Below are 23334 nucleotides of genomic sequence, written 5' to 3' on the forward strand. Positions count from 1 at the left end.
CTCTACTTCCATTATTGTTGTTAGGCAGAGAGAGCCATCACAACACTTGAGTATTTTACATCGAATTACTTTCTTTATCGTTTGTCTTAAAGTGTGTGTTGGTAACAAGGGACCGAGCCAAACATATTATTGGATTGATTTGGGTTACCAGTATTGGCATTTGTTATTTCATAGGAATTGGAAAAACCTTTACAATGACAAGCCCAATTTTTTTACCAAGAGGTGGTTATTTCATTGTTTGGTTTGGCAGTAGAAAAGAGAATCTTATTCTAATGGAATTACAATTCCATTGCTTTCAATTATTGGAAAGTTTCCATTCTAAAATTGTAAAATTAAATAACTGGCTAGTTATATTTACACCCAAAAAGATTGATGTCTTTTACCTCATTTTATCCATTAAGAGAGGGACATTTGTGGTAAAAGTACTTAATTTTTTTTCTTCAGCAAAAGTATTTTTCTTTCATATTTTAGTACAATTATTTATTTTGTTGTTAAGTATGTCGACGTCAAATTTTTGGGTGTTTTCACTGTAAATATACATATAATTGGGTAATTTCGTTGACGTACTGCAGATGTACTTAAATAACGGTAGAAATAGAAGGTAATATCAAATTGTACCAAAATATGAACATGAACAGAAATTATTTTTGCAGTTAAAAAAATAATATTGATATTTTCTATACAAATATTTCTATTCTATTAAAATATTATTATGTTATAATTATACTAGACTAATTCCACAAATTAGGTTTTTGATAATTATAAATGAAACTATAGACCCATAAACCAAGCCCAAAACTTGGAGTATCAAAATTGTTGGTGTTGTTATTATTATCCTAGTGAGTCTATTACGGCAACGAGTCCATTAGAGACAGCCAGATTCTTTGAAATTGGGTTCTTTATCCTTGGAGGAAGCACTCATGATAAGAGATACTTGGGCATTTGGTATTACAAAACTGTACCAATTACTTGGGCATTCGGTATCAATTTGAGAGTTGAGACTTGAATTTTGCTTCTTTTTTTTTTCATCTTGACACTGGTCTCCACAACAAGGTTTTATCTTTTCACAACCACTCACATCCATCAATAATGAAATTAAAAAAGTATACAGATGATTTTTTTCATGAATGAAATTTCAATATTGTATTGTTCAATTTACAAAATTTTAACATTTTTTAGAATGAAATTGTATTCTCAAGTTTTCCTCTTAAGGAATATACTCACTTTCCTCTCTTTATCCTTAGTATTCCTTTCTTCCTCTAAACAAACATAGCCTTGCACTATTTTTTTTCCTCTTACGAAATATATAGTCTTATTCTTATTCTACAAATGAGAGAATTGAAATCGAGATGATCACAAAAAATAGGTTATTGCAAATGAAATACAGTCAGAACAAGCTTTTTTTTTATTATTATTTTTTTTTATATGTTGAGAGTGAAAGATCTTCAAGAAAATTTTGTAAATAAAAAAAAGTAGTTTTAACTTGAGTAGAGTAGAGTGAGGTGTTGAGAAAAGTCAAAACATAAAAGAAGAAAGATATGGACATATTCATACACGTGAATTGTTTCAGAACATCTTCTTCCCTTCCAGAGTAGACTACACACACTGTTAAATATTAATCAGTGTAAGGTATGGGCCAGTCCACCACACTTCCGGTGGTCCTTTTTTTATTTGCCTCAGTCGGCTGCTCTAACTGATCACTGACAATTGAGAATGCCACAGATGGAAAAATATCTACATACACAAAAGTTTAATAGTACATGGGTAGTTCTCCGCTGCACCCTCCAAAAGTAGTACACTGGTGCACTCTCTTTAGTTTTTGGCTCGGAAGATATTTTTGTCACAATTTATTTTTATGATCGTATATATTGTAGTTATTTAGAGTATCTTGAATTTTTTTAAATAATTCTGAATAATTTACAGTGCTAATGAACCTCTTTCGTGTTCTCCTACTATGAAAAATTTTCGACACGATTTTTTTATGATCATGTATATTTTAATTATTTAGAACATTCTGTAAATTTTCAGAAAATTTCGAATAATTTACAGTATCGAAAACTAGGTTCAGATATGTTGTTTTGCACGCGCAAAAAAAAAATAGTCACATGTGCAAAGAACTGTTTGAACTTTGCTTTTGGCACTATATATTATTTAGAATTTTCAAAAAATTTGCAAGATGTTCTAAATAATCAGAATAAACATAAATATAAAAAAAAATCGCGCCAAAAGCTATTCACGGTAAGGGAACACAAAAGAGGCACACCAATGCGTCTCTTTTTTAGCCCCTACCAAAGAAAAATCCTATAGTTTCAAGACCAATATCTTTTTTAGGATTTTTTTTTAATTTTTACAATTTTAGTAAATATAAGGATAGTAGATGTTTGGTATGTGCTCAATATACGTGAAGAATGTTTTGAGACGTTGTATTTGTGTTATAAAAATCTGTATTTATTACAAAACTATTAAAATCCTTAAAAAAATTATCAAAACATTAAAAAATGGTAGTTTTCCTGTGTATCCTCTTGGTGTTTTTCACTTTGGAAGTATTTTCGGTGAATTTTTTTATGACCATCTACATTATAGTTATTTAGAGCTTCCTACAATTACAGTGCCGGAAAAAACAATCAAATAAACTACTTTTCACTCGCATAAAAAAATAGTTACGCATGCAACAAACTATTTGAACCTTATTTTTTGGTACTATAAATTATTCAAAATTTTCTAAAAATTTATAAAATATTTTAAATAACTATAATATACACATTCATAAAAAAATATTTGTGCCGAAAATACTGCCCGAACCAAAAACCAAAAACTAAAAGAGAGTATACTTATATATATTTTTTTTTGGGATGCACATGAGAACTACCAAAAATAAAATATAATCTAATAAAATCTGAAAAAGAAGAAAAATAAAAGAGACATTGAGTTGACAGATTTGGCTATTAATATAATTTCCAGCCAAAAGAAGAAAGTGATTCCACAATAGGCAAAATTTCATCGGACAAATAATAGATTTAGTTCACCTAAAAATAAATAAATAATAGATCTAGTCAAGGATTCCACACCCCAAATGGACCATCGATATTAATTCCAAAACAATTTTTAAAAATAAAACTAGCATATATTCCAATTAATTTCAATGCTGATCAGTTATTAAAATGTTAATTAATTAAATAGATGATGCCCTTTAATGACATGCAAAATTTGATCCTTTAGTGATTATTGTATTATTAAATAAATTTCAGATAATTCCTTTCTCAAAAGAAGATATATTATATTATATAAGGCATAAAGCCAAATGGCATATAGTGTTCTATTATTGTTAATTAATATCTAATTAAAGATTAGTGACAACACAAACATAAGTGAATGAGACACGTTTAATGCCCTTTTGGGACCTCTTTTCTTTTATCAACTGAAAATTGGAATTAATGCTCTTCTAAATGACCAAAGTTAAAATATATAAATATCTTCAAAACATCGTTATTATTATCTTCAACACGAATATTTAGAGGAGGAGGATCTATATTTAACATAAAGAGAAATGTATATATATATATATACATATATAAATATACTCAAAATTAAATAAATATACTTATAAATTAAAAAAAAAAAACCATTTTATTTATAATTACATTTCTTATATTTTCAATATTATATTGTACACCTTTTTTACTAGGAGAGTTCTTTGGTTGAATCAGTTGGTTTGGATGGATTTTTTACCCGTTCAATCTCAAAATCAGGTTGGTAAATAGCAAACATATCCCGTCCAATTAATTAAAAATTAATATTCAATTCGTCTAATGTTTAGGACAGTTTGGATCAGCCTAATTTAAAAATAAAAAAAATCTAAATTTCTAATAAATTATTTTAATGTTCAAATTCACTGGAAAGTGCTTTTGAAGTTAATAAAGAATAATTAAAAGACTTGGAAATAAATTTTAAAAAAACATATATTTCTTCCATAAAATAATTTAGATTTATTATATAAAAAAATATCATAAATTAATTGAAGACAAAATTCAACCTATTATGAATCTATCTATTTGAGCAATTTTCAAAAGTACTAATTGAATTAAAATTTAAACATAACATAATAAAATCTAAAGAATCTAAAGTCCAATAATTATTATCTCTAAAATCCTCACCAACTAATTTATAAATATAAGTTATATATAAAAGATATAACTTTAATGAGTGTTATTAAAAAAAATATCACTGTTATGTTAAATTTGGTATTGTACTATATTTGCTGCCAATTAAATTTTTAACATTATTGCATTAATATAGATTATTTTTCTTGTGCTAAAATATAGAACTATTGTAACAAAAATTTATAAAATTACATTAATTGGACATCCTTTAATTATGCTATCAACCTTTCAAAATTAATTATATATATTACATTCATTGTTTCTTCTTTTTTTTAATATTATATTTTCTTTCAAAAATGAAACTTTTATATTAAAACAAAAATGTCATGTCACAAAAAAAAAATCAACCAAATAATTATTGGAAAATTCGAAGAGCATCACCAACCGAACGGTATTACCCCATATATATAGGGTTGGTGTGCATAAATCCCTCCAACTAAACGGTATAGGTTACTGCATTTAGCCGTGTGTCAACAGTGACACGACATAAAACTTTTTTTTAATATATATATATTTTATATTTTTTTTAGAAGATAAATATATTTATATCTTATATATATATATATCTATAAACATATGAGTATTATTTGGGTCTATATTTTATGTTGGGTTTTTTAAATTATAAATACACATATAATTTAATTTTCTAAATAAAATTTCAAATATTTCATAATTAATTTTTTATATAATTTATTTTTATTTGTGTGAAAATTCTTACTCTACATTATAAGAAAATAAAATTAACATTGAAATTAATTAAATATACAAAAGATAATTAAAATATTACAAACTTACACTCTAATATTAAAATAAAATACACCAAACATAAAATAGAAAACAATATATATATATATATATATCAAATACACCAAATAGGAAAATGTAATGTGTTATTATAATTTTCAAATTTTAATATTTATGAAATAAGTTTCATGTAATTAATAATGACATATTTACTTAATTGATAAATTAAATAAATAATATAATAATAAAAAGAATATTCTATTTTTATTAAAAAATAATATAATAATAAAAAAAATATTTTTTGGTGTAATTTTTGGTGTTGTGGTTGGAATGAAAAAAAATATGGTGCTAAGATTATTTAGTTTTGATATTGGTGCAACATCATATATGGAGTTATGGGTTGGAGATGTTTAAGGTAAGAACATGGTTTTTGTCCCTCTTGAAGGGCATGAAATACAAAGAGTAATTATAACCCAATTTTTTTATATAAAAGTGTGCAGTGTAATTATAGCAGACATTCCATCAATTTTTGAGATATTCTAAATAATTTATTAAATCAAATTCATGATTCAAAATTCAGTTGCACGAGTAACTATTTTTTTTATATGCATGGGAAACATATTTTTTGAACATTGATTTTAACACTATAAATTATTCAAAAATAATTAAAAACCGGTGGAATACATGCCAGCAAAAAGTTAGCAATGCTCCTGCCGGTGAGCAAAACTCATGCCTTACACTAGCGGTGATCCAAGTGATGTTATGGAAAAAAAAAATGAAAGGTTTTCCCTTATGGTTCTCATATATAAATATATATATATATATATATAGTGAATGGGTATTGGTAGTCATGTGTCACTGTCTTTGTCTTCTTAAGCCGTGTGCCCCAAAACTACGAAAACTCAGTCTCTTCTTTATTGATCTGAACAACTCATGATGAGAGAAACAAAAGTGTCAATTGTAACCCATTTTGGCTTGTTTTATTGTGTGGTCTGTATCAAACCCCATCACCTATGAACACAAAATGTTAGAGAAAATAATATTGCTTCAATGGAAATTATAAAACCAAATACAATTCTAGACAAAAAGAGGATAAAATAAGTGTTACAATTCTATTACAAAAAGTACAAATAAATAGAAAGATATAGAAGAAAATATACAACACAGCATAAATAATGCAAGTAAATAGAAATATAGAAGATGATATATATAAAGAAAATACAACTCAAAGCATAAACAATACAAATAAATATGTAGACTAGAAGAGAGAAATAAGAACAAAAGAAAAGGAAGAACAAAGCACAAAAAAGAAACTCTAATACTCATACAACCTTAAGTGTAGAGTAGTGTGGATCACCAGCTTGAACAGGGTTCAAGACCTTTGTCCAAGAACTTATTTCCCCATATTCTCTAAGCACTAAGGGAATTCTCACAATTTATTAAAATAGTTCTTTCGAATTATCAAGCTCTTGGTATAATTCTAGCCAAGTATTCTAGTGGATAGAAATAATGTGTCTTACAAGTGAGCATTAGACTCTTATTTATAGAGTTTTGAGACACCTTTTGAATTTCAAATTCCACTAACCACCTTGGTTATTACCAATGTTTAACTAGGTGTCACTACTACAAAAAAAAAACTTTTTAAGACTCATGGCACGCAAATCTTCTATTTGAGAGTCTTAAAAAATAAGTTTTTTAAGAACTATAGCCAAATTTAAATATCTTAATATAGCATAATATATATTCACATATATTATAGTATCACGTGAGTTGAGCTGATATAATATTTTAGTGCATTTATCATTATGTATTATGCTTTATCGCCAAATTTAAATATCTGAATATAGCACAATATATATTCGCACACCAATAATACATACTATTGATATGTTCTCGTGAAAATGTGTATTATTGATGAAATAATAAAATATATAGGGTAAGTATGAAATGATATATATATATATAGTGAAGATTGAACAGAGTACTGGTTGTCGAAGCTTGTTGGGGGGAACTTGACGGCTGTCGTATTTTGTAGATTTCTTGTTGTTTGATGAATTATTGTGTTTGACTTGACACATTTTATATATGTTGGGGGGGCCTGAGGAGATGACATTGGTGATAAAAGCAGCACAAAAAGTCAATTAATATATATTAAGACTACGTACCATATATGATATATATATATATGTATATATATATTTATAGGATATCTCTACGGTGCACAAGGGTTCACAAGTGAATACTTTAAGTGCTTTCCGCTTGTGAATAGTTTATAGTGCAATATTTTGATTGAACATGTTTATTGTAGTTATTTAGAATATATTGTAAATTTTTAGGAAATTTTGAATAATTTACAGTACCGAAACTTAAGTTTAAATAAGTTTTTACACGCATGACTAATTTCTTTTATGCGCTTGGAAAACAACATATTTGAACCTAGTTTTCGATATTTTAAACTATTTGAAATTTTCTAAAAATTTACAAAATGCTCTAAGCCCTAAAAAAAAATTACGTCAAAAATTGTTTACAAGCTGATAAACACAAAAGAGGTATATAAAATTAGGGGAATTCTCCTATAGGGGCTTCACTTTAAGCCCTACCGGTGGGAGTCTCAGTCTTCTCGACCTTTGAACAGTTTTCGGCGCGAATTTTTTTTATGACCGTGTATATTATAGTTATTTAGAGTATGAGCGCGATTTTTAGAAAATTCTGAATAGTTTACGGTACCGAAAACTTGGTTCAAACATGTTGTTACATGCGTGACTAATTTTTTTTATGCGCGTGGAAATCAATATGTGTGAACCTAGTTTTCGGTACTGTAAACTATTTGGAATAATCTGAAAATTTACAGGATGCTCTAAATAGTTACAATATACACGGTCATAAAAAAAATCGCGCCGAAAACTATTCACGAGTCTAGAAACACTAAGAGTCCTACCGGTAAGGTTTAAAGTGAAGTCCTATAGAAGAATTGTACTATAGAATTATCCTTTATATATATATATATATTTATATCTTTCAATATCTTCTTTTGTGAATGACATTTTTGTCCCCCTTTTCATTTTCATCCTCACCATCAATCTTATTATTAATCATGCATACATAATATTTTGCCAACAAGTACCAAACAATTAATATCACTTCTGTACATGCACAATGACACAATATAACATATATATTCATTCATTTAATAACACAGTCACACTGCTACACTACATATATACACACAAACACACTCCTTTCTTTTCACTGTTTTTCTTTAATTTAATTTGGACCACATCATGTCATGTTGTACCTCAATATGTATAGTTAATTAAGTGTCTTTATCATCACAGTAAAAAGAAAGAAAAAAAAACCCTTGTATACTAACTAAAGAATAATCGAAATAACAAGAGCTGTCAATCCCATACCAAATAAAATTATTAACCCCAAATGTGGTTAATTTTTTGGTTTCAAGATCGATCCAGGGCCGGCCCTGGGCATAGGCGGGCTAAGCCCGTGCCTAAGGCCCAACCCTACCCAGGACCCAAAAATATCATGTAAACTTTTAAGTGTGTTCAAAGAAAAAAAAAATTTAAATAAGGCCCGCCCAGCAGTCTTTCCCCTTCCCAGCGGATGTTCAAGAAAAAAAAAATTTAAATAAGGCCCAGCAGTCTTTCCTTCGCAGCCGGTCCAATTAGTTTAAATAAATATAAATGTAGTGGTCCAGCTAGACCAAAACGTATGAGGCAATTCAAAGAAAAAAAAATGTCCATTTTCAAATTTATTAAAACTGTCTTAGGCCCATTTTTTTTTCAGGTCCGGCCCTGAATCGATCAGTAGTGCATGGTACACACATATATAGTATAGATGGATAATAAGATATTAATTACTTACTTAATTTGAGTACTCTAGCTAATATATAATTAGCAATATTAATTATAATAATGGGTTCGTAATACATTATGAATTAAATCCTAAAATAAGGAAGAGCAGAGTTTCCATCGAGACCCTTGGATCTGTAATAAGCAAGATAATCAGATATATTAGTTTCTCTGTACTTAGGTGGCTCCTCCTCGGACAGAAATTCTTTAATGGGTCCGTACGGTTTGTGTCTGTGCGTGGCGCTTGGATAGAAAAAACATGCTGCCGATACCCTCGCACCATGCTTCCCTGCCAGCACTCTATGCTCCACACTTTTGAACTTGTCATTTGTTATTAACTACAATAATCACAATAATAATCACATATTAATTAATTAATTAATATCACATAATCATAATAAATAAATAAACAAACCATTTTGCATACTTAATATGAATATATAATCTGTGAAAATGACATCTTTTTGAATAATGGTAAAAAATTTCCATTAAGAGAACTATGCATAAAGATAACATGGTCTCTAAATGGTTTAAAATGCATAATAAGTGTGTCAATTGCATTATTTTCATATACAGTAGTAATTGTATAAATATATTTGGCCCACTTTTCTGTGTATTAGGTAACACTTCTTATTTACTATACCTACGTACATTAGTACATGTGCAACGCCGGTCTGTGAGTGAGTGAGTGAGTGAGCTGAGAAGTAGTACCATTTTCACTATTGTTATACAGTCATATATATATATATACCTGCATGAGGTCGCCGACGTTGGCGACCAGAACAGAGGGCAAGGGCGGAACGTCGACCCAGCGGTTCCGGCGGAGAACTTGGAGGCCGCCCATGTGGTCCTGAAGAAGAAGGGTCAGAGAAGATGGGTCGGAATGCTTGGTAGTGCCTTGGGTCAAGTCGGGCTCGGGGCAAAGCGGGTAATAGTGACACACCAGAGTCTCACTCTTCATACACTCTGTTCTTCCCAAGTAGTCTTTGCTCAGCCCCAGAGCCTCCGATAGAAGCTCCGACAACACTTGTCTCAGCTTCAACACGTGCTTCATGTACTCCTCTACTCTCTCCCTGTATACACTACAGAGTTATTATATTATTCTATATACATGTACATATATAGTTGTGTGTGTGTGTATATATATATATACATACCTGCAGACTGAGGGAAAGGCTTCCTTTTCTAAAGGACCGTCTTGGAAATCGAAGATAATGGAGTCTCTCCAGTTGGCTGTTCTGGAAACGAGCAAATCCCCATTACAGTAGAATCTCACTCTTTTCTTAGGGTCTCTAGAGTACCAGGCTATCTTACTCTCGTTCGGCTGCTCGTGAAACTCTCGTATACCTTCCAACATGCCGTTCAGTACGGCATCAGGGACACCGTGATTGACCATTTGAAAGAAACCCCACGACTCAGCTGCTTCTCTGATTTTTCTAACAACCTCAGCTCGTCTGGTAGAGCGGCCAACACCATCCTTCTCCTCATCATCATCGTAGCCGTCGAGATCGATGACCGGGACTTGATCAAACTCATCATCATCATCAAGTACACCGTCGTCGTCATCATCTTCCTCCTCCTCCTCCGCCACCGGAGAGCTTTCTTTGAAACTCTCCGGTGGGTGGATGAGGAATCTGGGGACCTTGGTGACTCCGGAATCAACAAGACCCTTGACTCCGGCTCTTGTTTCTTCGAACAGTTTCACTTCCCTGGCTCTGTCATAACATAGCGACTCACCTAGTACTTCCATGGCCGGAAAAGAAAAAGAGAAATTGGGATGAGAATTAGGAGAAGGAGAAGTACGTAACTATATATAGAGAGAGAGAAGAATCAGAAGAAGAAGAAGAAGAAAGAGAGTATGTTCTAGATATTTTTTTTTTTTTTTTTTTTGAGTAGTAGTGTTGTTGGAGAAAGATGAATTAGATGCGTGTTTTTATATAGGTGATACAGATGCCTCTATTATTTATATATATACATATAATAAGTTAGAGAAAAGTCCAAGAAAAATGAGATACCCACTATTGGCATTTTCTCAACTTTATATATATAACCACTCAATTAATAACATTGTCAGTTGAATGGAAAATGGCTTTTCATTAAGATTGTTTCGTCCTTATTATATATATAAATAGAATATTTATATATATACATATATGTATAAGTATAAATGTACGATACTAATAAGTAAGATATACATATCTATCTACCTCTTTCATTTTTGGCCTATTTACAAACACTAACAATTATATGGTTAATATCGCCAAACACTGATCGATCATCGATCAAACGCTGCACAATGCAGCTACGTCATAATTATTTTTAGTGTTTATATTTTTTGGATCTTCTTTTTTGTCTAATTATTTATTTGGATTTTGTATTTGGACAAATAATATTTTAGACTCTGTTTTGTAAAATAGTTCAAATAGAATCTTAAATTTAATTTTTATTAAAGTTTTCTAAATTAAAATTATAAATAATTCACTAAATTAACAATTTAAAACAAAAACAAAATCATTTTGTCTAATAATTACGTTGTTATATTCAATTTTTTATTCATTAAAATTAAATTTAAAAGTCTATTAGAATAATTTTATAAAATACAAAGTTGCAAAAACGAATAAACCCTTATTTTTACTACATCGAAAACTCTATAAAAATCACAAATTATTTCCAGTCGGTGGTTAAATTTGAATAGTGATCTTTCCGGATGTGAAAAGGCATATATATATATTTATATACATACACATTAATATTTGACATTAACATCACAGATGGTGATAGAGCCCACTTATATATATATATATTACACTTGTTGATCAATATATATAATGCGTATTTATGTAATTAATTCATTAGATTTTTTTTTCTTTAATTTCTTCTTCTTTTAATAATGAAGAAACGTATGGCATCATATATCACGTTAAGTTTGGGTCATTTTTACATGAGTTCTCAATTCTATGTATATATGTAATTTGCGTATAAGAAACAACTTATGAGCACAAGTATCACGTTTGACAACCAATTTTCTTAAATAATATATATATGGCGTACCATTATGGGGATTACTATTAATTATATAAATTTCGAACAAACTTTCCTTTTTTTTATGCAAAAATAATTCAATTACTGATCCAAGTGCATATTATTTTATAATACACAACATAAACGCCGATTTCCTTTTTATTTTTATATATAAGGAAAATTCTTTGGTAAGTAAGGGTTTTTTTTGGTTTTGACATGTGGAAAAATTATAACCTAATTATTTATATGATGATGTATGTTATAGTTATAGCACATATTTTATTAGTTTTCGAGAAATTCGAAATAGGTTGTAGTGTCAAAATCAAGGTTAAAACACTGAATTGCACGCATACCTGATTTTTTTTATACGAGTATAAAATAAACTATTTGAATCATGATTTCATCACTCTAAATTATTTGAAATTTTTTAAAAATTAGTGGTGAAAGTATATTATAAATCCTGTATACCTTTATATAAAAAAAAAATTATATTATAATTTATTTAGTTGCCAAAAATAATACCCCTACCATAATATCATAACATTTCTCTAAGTTATGTACTAAATTTATCCAATATGTACAAAATATCACGACAAAGGTAGATACTTGAGTTTTTTTTTTTTTTTTGTTATTAGACACATTAAGGTATTCACACACCTTCTAAGTTGTAATAACCATATGACACCTCACCTTAGGTGACCTATAGCATTAATCATTATATTTACATTGTTCTCGCTCAATTTTTTTTTTCTTTTTTCTTGAGGGAAACAATTTATTTTTCTTGGCTACTGAATTTGTGTGTTAGTCCTGATTTTTTACAAGTGTACTACAATTTTGGACGTGTATAACTTATTAGATAACACGTGTCAATCATCCCATAATAAGATCCAAACAAGTCAAGAAGTGGCTAAGTATATAAATTGATTATAATTGATAAAATGACTTCAAAGTGACTATAGTGACCTGTCTTCATATCACGAGCTCCCTACTCTCTAAGGATATGCTCTATGAGAACTCCACGATGACCTGCTCACAGAGGAATACTCATCACTTGCCACCTTGACTACCAATTCTGCCAAAGATGGTAAGAAAGTTGTTGAGATGTATTTCAAATTTTAATATGAATAGGTAATTATTTCGTATTTTGTATTTTAAAATTATACATATTTAGTACTCTAAACTCAAATTTAATTAATAAAATTTTACCAATTTAATCAAATTGCTGTCAATTATGTAAGTTCAAAATTTAAATTTAATTACTTAATTACATATAACTGATGACAGTTTGATCATATTGACAAAATTTTATCTATTAAATTTGAGTTTAGGGTACCAAATATGTACGATTTTAAAATACAGGGTACTATATGAGCATTATTGAAAACATAAAGTACTAAAATGATACTTTGCAAAAACATAGAGTACCAAATAAGTAAATTCCCTTTTAATATAGAACTCTTCTAAATTTGATTATAATTCATCTTGTATTTGAATATAGACATGATCATATGATATTTGAAAAAGTACTTCTAATAAGCTAAAAAATTAAAAGTCATGTGATTTGAATTCAATACCATCTTAATTACGATTATCCTATAAATGGTACAAGAAAATAGCCATTTTTCAATAAGGGGATGTTTAGTATGAGTTAAAGTGAAATTGAGAATGAACACTTCTCATGTTTTGTTCAAATTTTTAAGAAGTAAAGTTAATAATTTTTGTAGACCCCACATGTATTTTAAGAGTAAATTTAATCATTTTATACACTTGAATTTAATATTACATTCATCTTAAGTACCTCTACACATTCTAAAGTTCACTTAACTACTCAAAACAAATACCCCTAATACTTTTGACTTTTGATTATTAATTTTTTTTTTCTTTCTTTATCTAGCTAATAAAAAAAATAAACGTAAGCAGTCAATTCACAATAATTTTGTGAGTGTTGCTACCCAACACCCTATGAGGTGGCTCCTTACAATTAATTAGTCATAATTCAATATTAATTATTAAATTAAATTATATGGACCCCAATATTAAATTGCACCAATAACAATACAATTTTCATGTAACAGTGTGTGCACCACGTTGCCTGTTAACATTTCTTTAATTTTTTATTTACTATTTTGACCGTGAACAACTAGTTGTGTATTTCTAATTCTCTATGCAACATGGTACAGCTTACCCTTCGGCAATGTGACCTAGAATATATTGGTTTGCAAAAGCCAAAGCGAGCTCATTATTAATTATGTTACATATCTCTTTGATTTGATTTTCTTTGTCATGGAAAATATGCTGGGAAACTTTTGTTTTTTTAAAAAATGTTTGATGAACCTTTGGACTAAAATGCACCACATACATTACAACTATTCATGCAAGCACTATACAACATAACAAAAAATCTTGCTAGCTAGATAAAACAAAGTTTTTTTAAAAAAAAAAACAATATATAGCTGGGAAATAATAAAAATAAATAAATAAAAAGCTAATCAATCAATCCTTTTTAGAAATTTTTTGTCTTGTTAACCTTTTTCTTGTGTAGTTTCTTTGGAACTGAGCTCTTCATCCCTATGAAGAATAGCAATGCCCCAAAAGTGCCATATTCTGCAAGTGAAAAAAGGTAAGAAAATTAGAGTACTTTAGGCTTATTAATGCACTAGAAGAAAGGCAAAACCCTGCTTCTTAGTTTGTTTTTTACCCCATATATATAGAGCTGAGTAAATTTGATGAACAATTGAGTAAATTCTTTTTCTCATCATGGCCATCATAGTCATAAAAATTATATATAGAAGAGGAGTAGCAATCATTTGATGCAACAGCTGCAGAATAATTAATGTTATATATATATATATATATACACACATAATTTAAGAGAGATAAAATGGCAACCATAAGTACCAATGGCATGATAAAGACACGACAAAATTCTTCATAAGATCTTAAGAAAGATACAAAGGGTAGCCTTAAAAACAAACCAAAAGATAGGCTCCAGTTGAGCTGCCAAAGATAAAGAGAATGCCTCCAAGTCCCTTGATAGCCATAGCCGCAACAACAGTACATGTTTAATCTGAACATTACATCACTTAAAATCATACATTAAGTTAGGAGACACGTTTTTTCTTTTTTAGAAAAAAAAAAATAATTATATAATTTGTCATCTACACCTACACTAAACTTCTTAAAAGTTTAATTATTGTTTAACTAACGTTTAGACAAATCTACTGAAAATCTTATAATAAAGAAAGTGGTCTACATCACAACCTTGGAAACTTTGGCTTTATTCATCGTTTTTATAAAAGGGATGTCCTCTTTGATATCATTGGTGATATAATAGAAAAAGGTTTGCCCCCATCATTTGTTTGAGAATTTTAAGATATATATATATATATTAGTATTATTAAGTTATTATTAGTTACTTCAATATTGATAATAATGGCCAATAAATATGACTGTAGCAGTACTATAATAACTATAGGCACACCATGATAATACAGTACTTATGTTATGATATAAAACCATATATTTATATATTCTATTATTATGCTGATCACATGTCTTCACTTTTCAATTCCATTATACTGATTTTTTTTCTTCTTTTTTTTTTGGTAATATCTGCTAACATGCATAGTTGCATAAAATTTGCTATGTTTTCTTTCATTTCAATAAATATATCATTGGAGAAAAGTTAAGATAATCCTCACTTCAATGTCTGCCATCTGTACGGCAACATGGGATATGATGATGAGTGCAGACGATGCATGAAGACATCTATCTTTGGCTTATAACCACCTTAGCTACTGGCCATGACCCCCGTCAACTCCATACTCATGTAACCTATGACAAAATGAACCATAATAATTAATATATGTTAAAACTCTTATATTATAGGCCAAGAAATCTGAGTTGGAAAAGTAAATAATGAACAATTTGCCACTATTATCCACAAATAGGTTTAATTTATAAGGGTTGTTTAGTAATTTATGGTCATGTTTATCACTTTATCAACCTAATAAGTATATAATCTCTTAAAATGGTTTAGTGAATCGTATTCCATGAAGATCATATTTATCCAGTGTGATGTATGGAATAAATAACAGGTGTAAAGTGTTAGAGTATTTCTATTGATTCATCATATCATATAGGCCCGAGTCGGACATCTAATTAAATTATCCAAAAATTATCTTATATCTATATATATATGTTATATCAAAAAGTTCTAATTTACTAATTATAAATCCAGTGTCACTTATAATAAATAAGCAAAAAGTGGGCATTCTCTTATAATAAATTGAGTATTGTTATTTGATATTTTAAGTTTTAAGGTGTCCAACATCACTTGATGTGACGTACTACTGTTAGGGCAAATCAATATAGGACGCAATATCGATATTGATTTGCATCCATAGCGATATGCCACATCAAATAATATTAGAGGTGCCAAATACTCAAATAGCATTGCTCCTTATAAATCCCTTAAAAAAATTAATGTGAAAAAATATTAGTTATTTGCAGCTGGGTTTTGTGGAGTAAATTAATTCCAGCTATGAATCAAAGCCTAAACTAGGTGCTCAATAATACTGTGGGATGGGAACATAGTATTGGAGTAGGCCCTAAGTTAGAATTTTGCCAAAACAATGGAAGAGACAAAATACATATAACAATGATTAATATAATTTTTTTTAATGCATCATCATCCAATCAACAAGTATAAACCTGTTTTTAAAGCCTAAATCTTCAACCAAGGAATTTTGAACTAAAAACTAAGACAATCCAATTACCTTTTAAATGGGAAACAATTCTGAATAGTTAAACAATAGTAAAAACTGAAAGTAATCCAAGTTAGATGAGTATAATATACGAACAATGAAGCCCCCACAATCCAAAAATCCGTACAAGTGTGCAGTTTAAAAGCTGAAACAAAACAACAGCTTGGGCCTATATTATGCCGGTTTCACACAGACAAAATATCACATATAAATCAAGGAAAACCCAGTTCTTATTTTGGCCAAAGAGAACATAAAAACATGAAGCACAATAAAATTAACAAGCAGAGCTAATTAAAAGTGAATAATGTACTAACTCTTGGTGAGCAGAGAATATGAAAACAGAGGCGAATAGGGCTCTTCCAAGGAAATAAGGGAAGCCCATTGTTGAGTTTGAAATCCCAGAGCCGAAACAAGATTGCAGACACTCTCAAATTCAGGAGAGTGAGTTTTTTTTTTTTTTTTTTTTCTCTAAGAAGAAGGGGGGAAAATATGGATTCGAAGAACACTGTTAAAGAAGGGAAAAGAAGGAAAAGGGTATTCTTGTCCATAACGAGTAATCTTTTTTATTCAAACTGCGGCGCTGCTTTTTTGAACGAAGGGCGCGTAACACCGATCTTTTATTAGATTTACTGAAATACCCTTTTATTTATTGAAGGGTATCCACTGTTTATTTACCTAAGGTGTAGGGACAAGGATGGAAGATTTTCAAAACTTCCATTGGCCTCGATTGATTGGCTGGCAAAGAGGGAGAATTCAATCTAATTATTGGAAAAATTGTTATAGTTATAATTATAATTTAATAGCTTCTTTAAACTAATTGTATAAAATTGAGTTTCTTTATATATATATATATAGAAAATATAGCCGCTTAATTTTTTGTAATGATTAAAAATATATGTATATTTTAGGAGATTCTGAATAAGAGATTCATTTCTACTTTATTCGTACAACATGTTCCTTATACGGATATGTAAGAATATTTTGAGTGTAATTTTTTTTCATGATAATGTTCATTATATAGCAAGCATCATTTATGTTTTCGAGAAATTCTGAATATTTAAAGTGCCAAAATTAAAATTAAAATTACTTGTTATATATGTGCTTTTATTTAATATTAATATTATTTTATAAGCTTTGACTTTTTTTATATAAATTTTTTAAGATTTTTATATTTTTAGGGTAGACAATTTATAAATCATGACTTTTTGTACAATTATTCATTTTTTTTAATTAAATATATTTTTTAATTTAATTAATAATGTTCTTAATCAAATTAATATCACTTGTATACATGTTGGTTTTTTTAATTGTTAAGATATTTTAGTTTTAAATTTGAATTTTTAAAACAAAAAATATTGAAGATGAATGTCAATTTATATATGATTCATTTATTATTATAATTATTAAAAAAAACTAGTTATTTCTAAATATTTTATTTAAATATAAATAAAAATATTTTTATTTTAAATTTGAAATGTAAAAACAATAAAAAAAATAAATATAGATGGAAAATTTAAAAATAAATATTAATTATATATGATTATTTATTATTATAATTATTAAAAAATTAATTATTTATAAATAATTTAATATATTTTAAATTTTGAATTTGAAATATGAAACAATAAAAAGATTATCATGAATTAGAAAATCTTCAAGATAAATGTGAATTTATATATGGTTGATTTTGTTATACCCAGATTTCGAGCCGTAGCAAATATGACCTCGAAAGCTGAGTTCGCATTAAATGGTCTCGTGAGGGTTAAGGGTATGCTCTACGATTGTAAATCGGAGCCTGCAAAGTATGGTATAGACCTCGAATATGGTGACCTCGAAATGATCTCGATCTCGAAGGATAGCTCGGTGAGCCCCTCATCTTCAGAAGCAACTTCGGAGCAGGGATCTCGAGCTCGATATGCCATCTCGAAAGAAATGTCAGCTCGGGAAGTGTCAGCGGCTCGCACAATGACGTGAAGTCTTGGAGATACGCAATGACTACCTTGAATATCTACAAGTGTTGTAGATATGGGATATGATCCTCATTTATTGATGTAAATCCCCAAAAATCGTGGGATATTATTTAGTCAGTTATGCGTTTCCTGATCTTTGGGGAACGTTTCCTTCTATATCTGATTATTGGCATTTAAGGCTATTTATTTTTATTCACAAAAGAGTAACTACCCAAAATATGTGGGATAGTATTCTGCATCATTCTCTATAAATAGAGAATGATGCACCATTGTAAAGGACCGATTTTCTGATTCTTGAGAGAAAACTCTGGAGAATTCATGCTAAAGGATTGTTCAGAGATAATCTTGAGATTAATAACAGAGACTCGTGGACTAGGCAGATTTAACTGCTGAACCACGTAAAAACCGCGTGTCTGACTCGTTTGTTTGTTTTAGCCATTGTCTTTAATTGTTTACGTGCTCTCTTCTTTTATCTGTTGGCGAAAAACGGCGTCAACAGTTTGGTGCTTTCATTGAGAGCCTCAAGCATCCATCCCTGAGAGATTCATGGCTACAAACAATCAGAACACTCCTGAAGAAAATTACCCAAGGCGTCCTGGAAAACAGCCAATGGAGAACCCGGACGCTGATGAAAGGAGTGGGTCCTCTGATTCCCGGGGACCACCTCCACAACCAAGGGATGAGGACATGTACTATAACCCTGAGCGTTATGTCCCTATTGTAGAATTGGAGAATCGGCAGCTGAAACAACTGCTGGCAGATGCCAACAAACGTAACGAGGAGTTGACTAGGATAGCCGCGGAGGCGCAGGTGGCTCAGCCCCCACCTCCGCGCGAAGACCGAGCCCCTCCTCCAAGGGACGTGCACGTTCCTCCCCGGAAGCCCCGTGGACGTCCACGAAAAAATGCTAACACAAGGAGGCCAGCTCAGCCTCCAGCACCAACAGAGCCATCTGCTCCTTCTAGGCCTCAGAGGAGTACCCGAGCTCGGGTCCCGCCTAATCCACCTGTGGAAGTGCCTGCAGGAACTGAGAACAACCAAGCTCCTGTCGAGGCTCGGACTCAGGTTCCTGGTAGCGCACCAAACGCAACCGGCCCATCTCGGGCAAATTCTGGACCTTCCAGGCCGAGGCAAGGACGGCAACCACCGTCACCTATACGGTTTCCTCCGTCTCCCATAAGATATCCTTCACCTCCCCGCAGGAACGCTCAACCTGGTCGAGATCAGGATCAAGGGCGTACAGGGGAGAGACAAGGAAACGGGGAGACGTTCCAGGGGCGGAAAGGCGCGCCATCCGAGAGAAGTCAGACGTCCCGATCTCGCACTGCAGTGACGAGGCGACGTAGAAAGGATCCACCACGAAATGACCGATCGATGAGTTTCACTAGCGATGAGTCCGGAGAAACAAGGTCTGTCAGTAAACACGACCGGGGTCGTAAAAATACTGGGAATCACAAGAGCCATCCCGACCTGCGCAATCACCTGAATCAGAGCAGGGGAAAGGGAGATCAGACAAACCCGGATCTTAGGAATCATCTGAATGGGCGTAGAGATCCCTCACGGAGACGCGAGCCTGGGATCGCGATTAATGACTATCAATTCCAAACACCGCCTAAGGACCCAGTACAAGAAAGGATCGATCAGCTCGAAAAAGCCTTTAGGCTTTTGAAGAATGAGCGAGGAAACGGTCGATATGAGGACTCTGATGAGGAGCTCGAGCCGTTTGCTCCCAATATTTCTAACACTCAGTTCCCCCAAGGGTTCCGGATTCCTCACGTCCCAGCGTTTGAAGGAAAAACCGACCCATGCAGCCATCTGAGTACATTCAACACTATTATGAGAGCTAGTAACGTGGGTTACGAGCTCAGATGTATGTTGTTTCCAACATCATTGGCCGGGCCTGCCAAGAGTTGGTTCGAGAAGTACAAGAGACATTCTATAACTTCGTGGGATCAATTGTCTAGAGACTTCAAGAAGCAGTTCCGGGCTATGGTGGGAGTCAGACCCGAAGCATCCACTTTGACTAACGTCCGACAACAACCAGGCGAAACATTAAAGAGCTACCTGACAAGATTTAATCTAGAGGTCGCCCGAGCTCGTGACGTGGATGACAGCGGGCACTTGATGGCCATCCGAGCTGGTGTTTTACCCGGGAGTGCACTTTGGGATGACATACAAGGGAAACCGGTGAGGTCGATAACCGAGTTTAACAGACGGGCGCAGAAATTTGTTAATGTAGAGGAAGCGAGGTCAACACTCAAAGCGACCTCGCAGACCGAAACTACAACGATAAACATTAACTCCGCCTCAACCTCGGTTGACCCTCTAGTTACACAGCCTGCCTCGGAGAATCCTTCCAAGAGAAAAAAAAGCGAGGGAAATAATCCCGAGGCTGATGGAGGAAAGAAGAAAAAAGGAGAAAGATATTTCTCCGTATATAAAGTGCATACCGAGCTCAACGAGTCCCGGGAAAACATATACCTGGCTAATGAAAACCAGGTCCCCTTCAGGCGACCGGATCCTATGAGGAATCAAAAGTCCAAGAGGGACTCCAGCAAGTATTGTCGATTTCATAGGGACACCGGCCACACAACTGATGAGTGCCGACAGCTCAAGGACGAGATCGAAGGATTGATCTCGAGAGGTTATTTCCGGCAGTATGTCAAAAACCAGAATACTGGACAGGCTACTGCCAGCCAGAGAGTAGCCGCGCTTCCAGCAACACAGAATAATAACTCCCGATCTCGGGATGAGGATAGGCCTCCACCGATAGATGGAGAGGACGTAATAACCATCTCGGGAGGTCCTCATCTCGCAGGAGGGGGCAGAAATGCTCAAAAACGATATGTGAATGAGCTGAAGACAGGGGACGGGTCTCCATATGAACCCGAACCAAGGGCACCAAAAAGCCAAAGAGTTGAGACTCAGCCTATAACCTTCACCGAGGAGGATGCCTCTCACGTCCAGTTCCCTCATCATGATCCACTCGTCATCACCCTACAGCTTTCCAACAAAAGAGTGCGCCGAGTTCTCATAGACAATGGGAGCTCAGTTAACATTCTTTATAAAGCAACCCTAGAGAAAATGGGGCTCTCCCTTCGCAACCTGAGGGCTTGTGCAACCACTTTGTACGGCTTTTCTGGAGAAGGAACCGCCTGTATGGGGTCCATTGAACTCCCTGTGACCTTGGGAGACTATCCAGTCTCGGTGACCAAGATGATGGAGTTCGTGGTAGTAGAGTTACCATCTGCCTACAATGTATTGCTCGGGAGACCCGCCCTGGTCGGGCTGGGGGCAATTTCATCTGTAAGGCATCTAGCCCTTAAGTTCCCAACTCCAAGCGGGGTCGGAACATTGAAAGGAGATCAACTGGCAGGAAGGGAGTGCTACAGCATTTCCTTAAGGGGAAAGAAACAAACAAGCGCGCAAGCACTTGTTGTCATACAGTATAAAGACGGGACAGTTCTAAAAATTGAAGAGAAGATTGACCTCCAACCTTTGGAGGAGCTCGAAGAGGTTCAGCTCGATGAATCTAGTCCCTCGAAAAAGGTGAAGGTCGGGAAACACCTCCTAGACGAATCAAAATAGCAATTAATTTGCTTTCTGAAGAAAAACCAGGATGTCTTCGCGTGGTCCCACTCTGACATGGTGGGAATAAGCCCTAATGTAGCGAGCCACGCATTGAATATAGACAAAAGCTTTCCTCCGAAGCAGCAAAAGCGAAGGCAGCTGGATGAAGACAGAAAGAAAGCACTAAAGGAGGAGGTGGACAGGCTGAAAGCAAATAATTTTATAAGGGACGCTTTTTACCCTGATTGGGTGGCCAATCCAGTGTTGGTCCCGAAACCCAATGGGACATGGAGGACGTGCATTGACTACTCAGACCTCAACAAGGCCTGCCCGAAAGACTGTTTTCCCCTACCGAGAATTGATCAGCTCGTGGATGCCACGGCGGGGCATGGTCTGATGTCATTCATGGATGCCTATTCTGGATATAACCAGATTCCCATGCATGCCCCCGACCAAGAGCATACAAGCTTCATTACGGATAAAGGGCTCTACTGCTACAATGTCATGCCATTCGGACTCAAGAATGCCGGAGCCACGTACCAGCGGCTCGTAAACATGATGTTCTCAGAGCAAATAGGGAACAACATGGAAGTTTATGTTGACGACATGCTCGTAAAGTCTCAACTTAACAAGAACCATGTTGATGACCTCGAAGAGTGCTTTGGCGTGCTCAGAAAGTACAACATGAAGTTGAATCCTCAGAAATGCACTTTTGGGGTGTCTTCAGGGAAATTTCTGGGTTTCATTGTCAACTCTCGTGGAATCGAGGCTAATCCCGATAAAATAAAGGCCCTGATCGATATGCCTTCACCTCGGAAGCATAAAGATGTTCAAAGCTTGACTGGCAGGATGGCAGCTCTGGGCAGGTTCATTTCGAAGTCAACGGACCGCGGTCTCCCGTTCTTCAACTTATTGAAAGGAAGTAAAAAGTTCGAATGGACAGACGAGTGCGAGCTAGCCTTTCAAGAGATAAAAAGGCACTTAGCCGAACCACCTATCCTATCGAAACCTGAGACGGGAGAAGTACTGTTCTTATATCTCTCAACAACTGAACACGCGATAAGCGCGGTGCTCGTCCGAGAGGAAGAGAGAATACAGAAACCCGTCTACTACATCAGTAAAAGATTACTGGGGGCAGAGTCAAGGTATCCACTGATGGAGAAACTCGCCCTCAGTCTGATCCACTCATCTCGAAAGCTCCGCCCTTACTTTCAGGCACATCCTATCCATGTACTGACAG

At 33.0% G+C, this 23334-nt stretch overlaps 2 protein-coding genes across 2 annotated transcripts; both read right to left on the minus strand.

The window, feature by feature from the left end:
- Positions 1-8748: 8748 nt before the first annotated feature.
- Positions 8749-10679, minus strand: LOC133785301 (1-aminocyclopropane-1-carboxylate oxidase homolog 1-like). Its single transcript, XM_062224549.1, has 3 exons — positions 9925-10679; positions 9519-9840; positions 8749-9105 (listed from the first exon to the last, which is right to left on the minus strand). The coding sequence occupies exons 1-3, from the start codon at positions 10515-10517 to the stop codon at positions 8854-8856; spliced, it is 1167 nt and encodes a 388-aa protein (XP_062080533.1). The 5' UTR covers positions 10518-10679; the 3' UTR covers positions 8749-8853.
- Positions 10680-14123: 3444 nt separating this feature from the next.
- On the minus strand, positions 14124-17292 carry LOC133833968 (uncharacterized). Its single transcript, XM_062263544.1, has 4 exons — positions 16869-17292; positions 14764-14845; positions 14487-14607; positions 14124-14392 (listed from the first exon to the last, which is right to left on the minus strand). The coding sequence occupies exons 1-4, from the start codon at positions 16934-16936 to the stop codon at positions 14292-14294; spliced, it is 372 nt and encodes a 123-aa protein (XP_062119528.1). The 5' UTR covers positions 16937-17292; the 3' UTR covers positions 14124-14291.
- Positions 17293-23334: the final 6042 nt, after the last annotated feature.

This window comes from Humulus lupulus, chromosome 1 (assembly GCF_963169125.1).
Source record: "Humulus lupulus chromosome 1, drHumLupu1.1, whole genome shotgun sequence".
NCBI classification, from domain to species: domain Eukaryota; kingdom Viridiplantae; phylum Streptophyta; class Magnoliopsida; order Rosales; family Cannabaceae; genus Humulus; species Humulus lupulus.